The 12,002-nt window shown below is 35.6% G+C and overlaps 1 protein-coding gene and 1 pseudogene across 5 annotated transcripts in view; both read right to left on the minus strand.

Moving 5' to 3' along the window:
- FAR1 (fatty acyl-CoA reductase 1) overlaps positions 1–12,002 on the minus strand; it is a 67,020-nt gene that overhangs the window by 6,004 nt on the left and 49,014 nt on the right. For 4 of the 5 annotated variants that reach the window (XM_023754512.1, XM_006089583.3, XM_023754513.1 and 1 more), the window contains exons 10-11: positions 6,097–6,226; positions 2,411–2,538 (exon numbers count right to left, since the gene is read on the minus strand). In XM_023754512.1, coding sequence (XP_023610280.1) covers positions 2,411–2,538; positions 6,097–6,226 — 258 coding nt within the window. Of the gene's footprint in view, positions 1–2,410; positions 2,539–6,096; positions 6,227–8,890; positions 9,000–12,002 lie in introns of those variants that run through there. The other variant, XR_002829496.1, reaches the window with a different exon arrangement.
- Positions 9,010–10,419, minus strand: LOC106697308 (annotated as a pseudogene).

Consider the following 12,002-nt stretch of genomic DNA (forward strand, 5'->3'; position numbering starts at 1 on the left):
TGAAATAAATAATAATATACAGAGGTCCAACAGCAGATGAGAGGATCCCAAAAATCAAGTCAAAGATTTGAAATACGAAGAAGCAAAAAACACCCAACCGGAAAAACAAAAAGAAAAAAGAATCCAAAAATATGAAGATAGTATAAGGAGCCTCTGGAACTACTTCAAGTGTACCAACATCCGAATTATGGGGGTGCCAGAAGAAGAGAGAGAGCAAGATATTGAAAACCTATTTGAAGAAATAATGACAGAAAACTTCCCCTACCTGGTGAAAGAAATAGACTTACAAGTCCAGGAAGCACAAAGAACTCCAAACAAGAGGAATCCAAAGAGGGCCACACCAAGACATATCATAATTAAAATGCCAAGGGCAAAAGACAAAGAGAGAATATTAAAAGCAGCAAGAGAAAAACAGTTAGTTACCTACAAGGGAGTACCCATACAACTGTCAGCTGATTTCTCAACAGAAACCATGCAGGCCAGAAGGGAGTGGCAAGAAATATTCAAAGTGATGAATAGCAAGAACCTACAACCAAGATTACTCTACCCAGCAAAGCTATCATTTAGAATTGAAGGTCAGATAAAGAGCTTCACAGATAAGCAAAAGCTAAAGGAGTTCATCACCACCAAACGAGTATTATATGAAATGCTAAAGGATATTCTTTAAGAAGGGGAAGAAGAAGAAAAAGGTAAAGATAAAAATTATGAACAACAAAGTGACAACAAATACATATCTATCAACAAGTGAATCTAAAAATCAAGTGAATAAAAAATCTGATGAACAGAATAAACTGGTGAATGGATAGAATCAGGGGCATAGAAAGGGAGTGGACTCACAATTCTCAGTGGGGAGGGGGTGTGGGAGGTGAGGGAAGAGACTAGACAAAAATCGTACACCTATGTACGAGGACAGTGGGGAGGTAAGGGCATGGGGTGGGGTGGGAAGCGGGTGGAAGGGAGCTATGGGAGGAAAGAAGAGGAACAACTGTAATAATCTGAACAATAAAGATTTATTTTTAAAAAAATAGTATTCACTAAACTACTAATAAAATAGACCGCTATTAAACTTTTAACTGAATTTCTGAATGATGGATTAACAGTGATTTTTCCTCTTCTATTTTCTGTGTGTATGGTTTTATTTTTTTATTTTTTTTAAATATATTTTATTGATTTTTTACAGAGAGGAAGGGAGAGGGATAGAGAGTTAGAAACATCGATGAGAGAGAAACATCGATTCAGCTGCCTCCTGCACACTCCCTACTGGGTATGTGCCCGCAACCAAGGTACATGCCCTTGACTGGAATCGAACCTGGGACCCTTGAGTCCGCAGGCCGACGCTCTATCCACTGAGCCAAACCGGTTAGGGCAGTTTTTTAAACAATCTTATAATAAAAGGCTAATATGCAAATTGACTGAACAGCAGAATGACTGGTTGCTATGACATTCATTGACCACCAGGAGGCAGACGCTCAACGTAGGAGCTGCCCGCTGGTGGTCAGTGCACTCCCACAGGGGGAGCGTCGCTCAGCCAGAAGCTGGGCTCACGGCAGGTGAGCGCAGCCCACCTCCGAGGCAGTCGGATATCCCCCAAGGGGTCCCAGACTGCAAGAGGGTGCTGGCCGGACTGAGGGATCCCCACCCCCCACTCAGTGCACGAAATGTCATGCACTGGGCCTCTAGTTACTTTATAAAAGACTAAGGGGAATAATTATACCTCTTTTATAAACAAACAAAAATTCCATGTTAAATGATGTATTAGTATATCTATTTTCCTCTTCCAAAGATAGAGTAGGGTGAAAAAAAACATAAAATAAATAAATTACCTCCAGTTTAAAATATATTTTTATTTTCTCCTAATATATTTACTTCTTCAATAGCAATATAATGAATGATAATAGCGATTTTTAAAACTAAATTACACCAGCCTTAGGCGGTTTTGCTCAGTGGATAGAGTATCAGCCTGTGGACTCAAAGGTCCTGGGTTCACTTCCAGCCAAGGGCACATGCCCAGGTTGCGGGTTTAATCCCCAGTGGGGGGCATGCAGGAGGCAGCCAATCAATGATTCTCTCTCATCTTTGATGTTTCTATCTCTCTCTCTACCTTTCTCTCTGAAATCAATAAAAATATATTAAACAACAACAACAAAAAACTAAATTACACTTACACATAGGAAGAGTAAACAGATGAAGATATCAAGTTTCAACAATATTAGGCTAAATCAATACTACCAAAGTTCCAGTCCAAAGGTAAGAACTTTTCCTAAATACGATAGATTATTAGCAATATCTTCCATTCAATATACCAGCTTATAAAAAAACAAAAAAAAACAAAAAAAACCACCACTGTAAAAAAACAAAACACCACTGTAATAAAGAAGACAAAAGGAAATCAAACCCATGTAAAACTTACTTGTTCAGATGTTTTCTAGCTGCAGGGAGGCCAGACATTTCTTCATTCAAAACATATTTCTTAGTGCCCATGCAGTAATTCTCTATGTACTCTGCCCAATGTAACTGCCTTACATCAATATTAAAGGTCTACATAAACAAAAAAATTACTGGTTACTTTCTTAATTTTTTTCACAACTAGTCAAAAATTCATAGTTTTTCTAAAGGCTAATTCCAAATGACATGATTACAAAATGCTTACAGTATTAACTTTTAAAATCTTACTGCTATTCACAAAAAGTTCCTATTCCTATTCCATACCTTCCCTAAAACACAGAAACATTTGAGACGATAATCTGAAAACTCAGGCTAGCATTTAAAGAGTGTATCAAGTGTGAAGAGATGCCTGCAACATCCCCCCGCCCCAAAAAAGACAAAATCCCATTATCCAAATAGATTTATGTATTCCTCACATATATTTATACATATATTTGTTTATTTCCAGTTTGTATCTACAGCGTCTCTCTTCTTGAATATCCTGCATACCATATAGATTAATTTTCTTAGAGAATATTACTGACATCAGGAAAAAGAATGTTATGAGAGCTGGTTTAGGAGTTTAAACAACAGTAATTTGGCCATCTTGATGAAAAGGGTAGGCAAATCTAGAATAAATAGCCTTATAAAAATGGTATTTCATAACAAAATGAGAGGGCCATGCACTACTCAGTGCTCCATACATTTGGATAAACAGACTATTCACTATATACCATCACTTATTTGAACACCCGCCTCCCGCCCCAAAAAGCTACCATAAATAAATTGTTACAAAAGTGTAATTAGATTCCCACAGAAGAGTGAAAAAGGATGGAACCAAAGACTGGCTGGAAATTTTCAAAAAAATAATCAGACATCAAGGCACAGGTTCAAAACTCACAATATACTATATGCACATACACACATCTAAGCATGTCAGAGTAAAACTGTTGAAAGTAAAAGAGAAAGACAGTTGATTTCTCAAAAGAAAATGGGAAGCCAACACTATGAGATGTTTTCCAAGTGCTCAAAGAAAACTGCTGACACAGAATTCTACACCAGCACAAATATCTTTGAAAAGTAAATATCTTCCCAGAAGAATAAAAACTGAGACAATCTGACATCCTTGGACAACCCACACTAGAAAAATTATACTGAAAGGCACTCTTTAGGCATAATGAAAATGATTCCAGATTGACATCTGAGATGAAAAAAGAAAGAAAAAAACAATTACGTTGATAAATCTATACATGAATACTTATTGCATAGACTGCAATGAGAATAATGAATACTTATTGCATAGACTACAATAATAATAATGGTTATGAGGCATATAACACATACACAATTAATATATGTAAAAGCAATAGCAGATAGGTGTTAGTCCTCGCATTTTCCAAGAAAAGCTGGAATTATCAATATTATATTAGACATTGATAAATTAGGGAAAGATGCTGTAATCTCTAGAGTAACCTACGAAAACAGCATAAAAATTAATATATTTGTATGTTACTAATACAAGTGGGAAAATACACAACTATAAAAATAACCTCAAAGAAAGCAAAAAAACTTAAAACAGGTGGGACAAATTGTAAGCACTGAGTCAGATTTAAATTCAAAATTACCAGAAATTACATTATGGATTAAATCTTCCAATTAAAGGTAAAAAATTGTCAGACTAAAAAAAATTCATCTGCTATTTATAAGAGAAATAACTGAGAGATAAGAATACAGAAAAGTTGAAAATAAAAGGATGGAAAAAGATATACATTTCTAACAGCAATGTAGGAAAATGCCCATTTGCCCAAGGCTTCACCAGAGTATGTTGATAGTTTGCATTTTTTGCAAATCTGCTAAGGAGTAAATATCTCAGTCTAGTTTTAATTTGTATTTTCATTTTTATGAATGCGTTTATCTTTTCATATGGCTAAAAAAAATTTAAGAATTATTTTTTCTATAAACTGTTCTTCTCTCTAGCCCATTTTTCAATAGGATTATTGACATTTTTGGCATGTGTACATAAGCTTTTTATGTAATATGAAATGCACTGAGATAACACTACACACCACCAAAGTGGCTAAAATTAAAATTGTAAATGCCAAATGTTGGAGAAGATGTGGATTAATAGGAATTCTCATAACTGTCACTTGGGAGGTAAATTAATACAACCACTTTGGAAAACTGGCATTATCTACTAAATTGAACATATGAATACCCTTTGATTCAGCTATATATCCTACACAATTGTGTGCACGTGGCTCATAGAAGCATTACTCCCAATAACCAAAAACTGAAAATAACTCAAATGTCTATCAACAAAAGAATGAAAAAATACATAATTTGTGTAAAGTTAAAAATGTGTAACACTAACAGTGTAAAAATTCACAATAGATTAGGAGAGAGGAGGTAGTGATTGGGAGAGATTATAAGGGGAATCTTCTGGGGGTAATTTCTATTTCTTCACCTGAGTGCTCATTTTCTAATAATCCATCAGCATTATACGTTGTGCATTGGAATGTATAGTGTAAGGTGGGAAGGCAAGGGGGGCGGGGAGTATGGAATCAGCAGAAGCCATAAATCTTTCAACTTGAGCCAATCTGTAGGACCCTAGTGACTTAGACCTTCTGCTTTGAAGAGAAGAAGACTGGCTCTAAAGCCTATGGCCCCATAAATTAAGGAGTCTTATAGAATATTCCTGCAAAAACGTAAGAATCCAAAAAGCTGTATCCTCAGAGCAAGGGTGAAAAAGAAGTAAACCTAGCACACACAGAAGTGGGCAGAGAGATAGCACACGTGAGAACTTGTCATGCCGAACCAGCAGAATAGACTAAATCTGCACTATCCAATATGGTAGCCACAAGAAGCTACATGCACCTCATGGACATGTGAAATATGGCTAGCCCGAATTGCTGTGAAGTGTAAAATGCACACTGGCTTTCGAAAGCTCAGTATGAAAAATACAAAGTAAACTATCCTTTATATAATTTAAAAATTTTAAGTAATCTTTAAATTTTTGTTCAAATTATATATTGTTTTGGATATACCGAGTTAAATAAGGCATTTAAAAAAAATGTTTAAAGAAGTGGAAGAGAAAGGAAGCTAAAAGAAAGATCTCAGATAAAACATTTTAGTAAGGTCCTGAATATACCCACTAAGGAAGAGGCTATAGAAATTGCTTAATTTAGACTTTGTTAGGTATACACATTAAAATATCTAAGGTAACCTCAAAAAGAATACACATGAAGAGTTAAAGTTTCAAATTAACAGAGAGGGAGAAATGTGTTTGGAATGATAAAAAGTAAAAGAGTATGTGAAAAACAATTTCTGAGGGAAGGTTTTTCTTAAAATTCAAAGAAAACTAAGTGTTTTGGGGGGGAAATGCATAAAGAAGCTAAAGTTCTCTTTCAACCTGACATTAAAAGAAAAAAAAAAAGAATGAACATTGCAATCATACTGTAAATCCAAATCATACTGCCACATCTAAATACCTTATAAATTCTAAGGAAGAGCAATTTTATTTCATCACCAACAATTATGATTGAAGCTTTTAATGAGACTATAAATAAATCAATGACTTTCTTGTTGCATAATGATTGTGAAAAATATCCAATTATTTCTCAGGTTGCTCATGGCTGTCTAATTATTTTCTAATATAAAACAGAAAATACTTGCCTTTTTATCTTCAGGATTTAGTTGATTCATTAACATATTGACGTTGTCAGTATTCCAAACCCAAGAATTACTTGTGAAATACTCAAGAAACATCATAGCTTTGTGAAGACGAGTTATTGTTTTCATCATCCTGTATTATAAGAAAATGACAGATTCATATTCTGCATAGATTAGAAAAAAAAATCTCATCACCACCCATGGTACCAGTTTGTAAATTGAGACATTAACAGTAAAATCACAATACGTAATTCAATAAGTGTACCAACCAGCAAGCAATAAGAATATTTCTGTATCTTGGAAGATTATTTCATAAATCCAAAGTGTAAAAAAACAAATTTTAAGCAGCAGCAAATGAATTTACTACTACCTAAAGTTCTGTTGATACATGAAATTAATTTTCAAAGGAAATTCAATGCTTTAAAAGGTCAAGTTTTCTACATATAATAATAATGGATTCAATTAGAATTCCCTTGCTTTTTGTTCCTTAAACTACATTTTACTAAGATTTCCTATGAATTCATAACATTCTATATTACATTATACAGAAATATTCGTTTGCCATTTAGTCAACTTTCTATATATAGATCTTTAAATAACTTTCTCTTTAACACTGACAAATACCATTCTTGATCATCTTGCTGTGCTATGAAATCAATGACTCATGCTGAAAACTTTTTGAAATATTTACTCACCTTCCCAAATCCCCAAGATCCATCCTTATAGAAATAAGGAAGTGAGATACTGTTTTATTTGTTTCTTTTTAAAAGGGCAAAGGGCCCTAATCATTAAACCTATCATTTTAAATATCATGGCTTACTATAAGTCATTGATATCATAACATTAACCCGAGCAGTAACATCTATACAATAATTATCAATGATAAGTAGGGAAGAAAGAACTTTTCAAACAAAACACACACCAAAAATTCCTAATCTCTGATAAATAGAAAAATAATTTGTGAAGAAATACCAAAAAAAAAAAATCCCTCAATTTATAGTCCCACAATAAGGATTAGCATTATATGTAATTTAGAGTCCCAAAATCAGGAACTTTAGAAATGGGGAGAAATTAGAACATTAGAAATGAGGGGGTAAGGAGGAATTAAAACAGTAACATAATTAGCTAAGCAATTCTGATGACACATTTAATACATTTAGAAAGATATCCTGAATCGAGAATATTGAAAAAAATAAAACGAGGTAGCATGGACTATGTAAAGAAAAACTAGTTCATGCAAGAAAGCAATTACAAAACCTCCATTAAACATGAAAAGAATTAGTGAGCCTCAAAAGGCTGTATTTGGACAAAAATAGTTCCTAAAGATATACAGCACTTGCTGGAAAAAAAGAAGACATACTGCTTTTAGATAAGAGATTATACAATTTTCTAAAAAACAACAAAAAGATACAAGAAATTTGTAATTAAATCAATATTGACTATCACAGCCAGTATAGTATATTTGAATCACATAAATAAACATATTTGGTTAATGTGGTTTTCCAACATACAGCTTATTAAAGTTTTTCTTCCTAACCTCTTTGCACTGACAATTCTCACCTAGTCTTCAATTCATTCAAGTGACAGAATTACCCTAAAACCAATCACTGATTCAGCCGTTAAAAAATAATTACAATAAAAAATTGGGGTGGGAAAAGAAAATTTGAAAGGCCATAAATTTGTAAAGTTCATAAACTATTATTTATCAAACTTATGGCAGATTAAAAAAAATCACAACTTTGCACCATCACCCTTGGCGTAAGGGCAAATGCCTGGCACTATATTGTGCTATAGTCTAAGTATTTGTTTATTCCTTATTATGACAACCAGCAAAAATTAATCAATCACAATCCTTTAGAGTAGAACAAGATCTTAATGGTCATCTAGTCCAGGACTAGACACTTTGTGCCAGATAATTCTTGGTGGGGCTGTCCTATGCATTCTAAGATGCTTGGCAGCATCCCTGGTCTCACTACCTCTCCCTGAGTTGTGATAACTGAAAATATCTCCACATATTGCCAAATGTCCCCTGAAGGGGGCAAAACTGTCCTCAGATTAAAAAATATTAAGCTCATTGAAGTTAAGCTAAAGAGTTAAGCTAAATAAACCAAAAAATGAGACTATGGAACCACTTTTTAAAAATGTCATTTTGAGCAGTGATGAAATAGCTACATTTCAAGAGCTAGAGTGAATAATCTATACAACTTCTACATGTAATATCATACATCCTAGTCCCTACAGAGTATTAACCAGGATTCTTATGATGCATGTCTGAATTATACTTATCTGGCTGACACTCAGATTAATGTAAATGAGTAAAATGGACACCATTAATGATATGATTGACATTAATGTAGAAGTAGTAAGGCCCCAATATAAGATATAAAGCTCAGTGCCTTGCTCAGTATACATCTGAACAAGTTAAATAATATAAACTATAAGACTGTATTTAACATTAATAAAATAGCCTAACTAAAAAGTCTTTATGTCTCTTTTTGCTTTTAGACTATAAGCTCCCAGAGGTCAAGGATGATTCCTGATTTGAAAGCCTCACACAGGGCAAACCTCAAGGTTCTTCCTTTGATGTTTCCTATTTGCAGATTTTAATTTCCAAAGGTAGCTGTAATATTATCTCCCATCCTACATGCTCACCTATAATATCACCTTGACTATCTTCCCATCAAGAGGTGACGGTACCTTATACCCAATAGAATGAAGTGGAAATGAAAGTGTGATTTCCAAGAGTAGTAAGAAAAGGTGAAGAAGCTTTCTAAGCCTTGCTTGCTGGAATACTCACCCTTGAAGCCTTCAGTTGCCATGTGCTGTCCAACTCCCCTAGAGGCTGCCATGATGTGAGGAAGCCCAAACTAGTCCAAGTGGAGAGACCACATGGAGAGGCTCTGAGACTACATGAAGAGAGAAAGATGCCGGGCCACCATAGTTTCTCTGTACCCTTTCTCTCCTTTACCACTCCCCTCCAGTGTACCTGCTCATTCCTGTATGACTGCAAACACTGGAAATACTCTGGGACAGAAACACAAAGCCAAACCCTTCTAGAATTCCTGACCCAGAGAAATCATCGGAGACTAAGTTGGAGGTGCTTCGCAATGCAGCACAGATAACAGGAACAGATCTTAGTACTAGGATTGTGGGGCTGCTATAATAAAAATCTAAAATATGCATTGCCTTTAGGAGCAAGTGGTAGAATCTAAAAGGCTCTTGAAGAGACCATGGTGAAACCTGGAAGGACCAAGAAAAGGATTTTAGTGGAAGCCTTAAAGGGCTTAAATGAACCTGCTGTTTGAGGCCTTGAAGGAAAGGGACAAAAATATTGTTGGGAGATGGAAGAACAAAACTGTTGCCTATGATAACATGAAAAATAGAAACTACACCTAACTTGATTATCTAGCCAAGATTTCCTCAAAGAAGGCAAAGGTGATATTTAAAAACTGAACTATTTGTTTGAGTGGTATTTAGAGGAAATGAAAATACCAGCCAGCCTTGGCTGGGTAGCTCAGCTTGTTGGAGCGTCATCCCAATATGCCAAGTTTGCAGGTTCAATCTCCAGTCAGGGCACAGCAAGAAGCAACCAATGAATGCATAAATAAGTGGAACAACAAACTGAAGTTTCTCTCTCTCTCTCAAATCAATAAATAACATATTTTTAAAAATAAATAAAATGCCAGCCAGGAATTCTTTTTTTTTCCCCCCACTGAAGCATTTTACTTGCACATTTGCATTACACCACTAGAAAAAGAATCCCAGGCTTTTCCCTCCTGTGTGTCTTCATCTTGCTTCTTTATGGTCCATGATGCCTACTGAGGGTGTCAGTACAATGAAACCAATATGACGGGATGGAAGCAGATTGTTCTGCCCTTTTAGAAATCTTAGAGTTGTACATCAAAACTGGGGCTGATTACGCCACACTAGTTTAACCTGCCTGTGAGGTTCACAACAACTTTCCCAGCTCTGTGGTTATCAGTAACTGCAAATTCACCAACATAAACATGCTTCATCATCACAATTAGAAATCAGATGATGACTTTGGAGCACAGATTAATAAGAACCTGGTGTTTGCCTCTCTTTTGGGCATTGTTGATACTCTTGAGAGCATCAGCCAGAACATGCAAGTGCATTTATGACAGCATAGAAAGAGGGTGGAGCCCTAACCGGTTTGGCTCAGTGGATAGAGCATTGGCCTGCGGACTCAAGGGTCCCAGGTTTGATTCTGGTCAAGGGCATGTACCTTGGTTGCGGGCATATCCCCAGTAGGGGGTGTGCAGGAGGCAGCTGATCGATGTTCTCTCTCATCCATGTTTCTAACTCTCTATCCCTTTCCCTTCCTCTCTGTAAGAAAAAAATCAATAAAATATATATAAAAAAAAAAAAAGAAAGAAAGAAAGAGGGTGGAAAGAGCCCAGAATGGCTTCTGGGCATGGGTCAAATCCAGGATGCAAATGTAAGATTTTTGGTTAATACCTCAAAAAGATCTAAGGTAGTACCTGAGGAAAACAGAGTGAAGAAATAAAATGGATTGCCTGGCCAGTATACTCAGTGGCTGAGCATCAACCAGGAGGTTATGGTTCAATTCCCAGTCAGAACACATGCCCGGGTTGCAGGCTCAATCCCCAGTGTGGGGCTAGCAGGAGGCAGCCAATCAATGATTCTTGCTCATCAATTATGCTTCTATCTCTCTCTCCCTCTCCCTTCCTCTTTCTGAAATCAATAAAAACAAATTTTAAAAAATAAATAAATAAAATGGAATTGCTATAGTCAAGCTTCAAAATTACTAAAACCAAGTAGGTTAAGGCATGAGAAAACAATTCTATTCTTGTTTTAAATAGTCTGGGAACTTAAAATTTGAACTTTTCAGTCCTGTGTCAATGCCTCTATATATATCAACTTTCTGTATGTCAATACCTGGACATAAATCAGACCTTCAGACAACTCTCTGATTAGCCCCTGAAAAAGTCACATATCCAGACCACCTGACATCCATTAGCCAGATCAACCAACATCTGACAAATAACTATCCTGGACCAATCCTAGGGCTAAGAATGCAGGACAGATTTTTCTCAAGAATGTACTTTTTACTATAAAATCTTTAAACTTTTCTTTCTTCTTCAAAATATTCTGGGTATTGCCTAGCTATGTGTTTCTGGTTTGTAAACCCTAAAACCCTTGAATAAGTCTTTACTGTTTATTTCTAGCCAAAGCCTCCAGACTCTTTTTGAGTTAATTCAACATACCTCATAGAAACGTTCTAACAAAAGGCTTATTCCAGATCTTAGAGAAATGTCTTATAGAAGCCCTACTGTTTAAAGAGGCAGGAACTAAGAGGCTAGTCTAAGGATCTAAGAGACAAGAATCTAAGATGTAAGGGAGTTATCCCATCCATAGTAACCTCATACAAGACAGAGATGGACATGTCTCAAAGAGATCTGTGGGTATGGCTTTGGTCTAATGGAGATTGTTTTAAATAGATATATGGGAAACCCACAAGTTTAAAAGGAATCATATCAGTTTACACTGGAAGGGACATAGATAGTACAAAATGAAAAGAGGCCTCTGGATCAAAGATTAACAAACCACAGCCTTGGGGCCAAATCTACCTGTTCGTGTAAATAAAGTTGTATTGGAACACTCATGCTTATTCAATTGCATATTGTCTATGGATAGCTAGTTGAGTAATTGTAAATGTCTAATTGAGTAATTGCAAGGTGGAGGCTACAATTAACAGCAGAGTTGAGTAGTTGCAACAGGAACCATACAGCCCTTTACAGAAGCTGATCGCTGCCCTGGGGCTTCCAACCTTTTATGGGCAAGAAGTAGGTTAAGAAGGCAACTATTATAAACACAGGCTAAGAGAAATAATAAATTGAAAAAAATAATAAAATTATAGCTGCCGT

This window comes from Myotis lucifugus, unplaced genomic scaffold, assembly GCF_000147115.1.
Source record: "Myotis lucifugus unplaced genomic scaffold, Myoluc2.0 scaffold_61, whole genome shotgun sequence".
Taxonomy (NCBI): Eukaryota; Metazoa; Chordata; class Mammalia; order Chiroptera; family Vespertilionidae; genus Myotis; species Myotis lucifugus.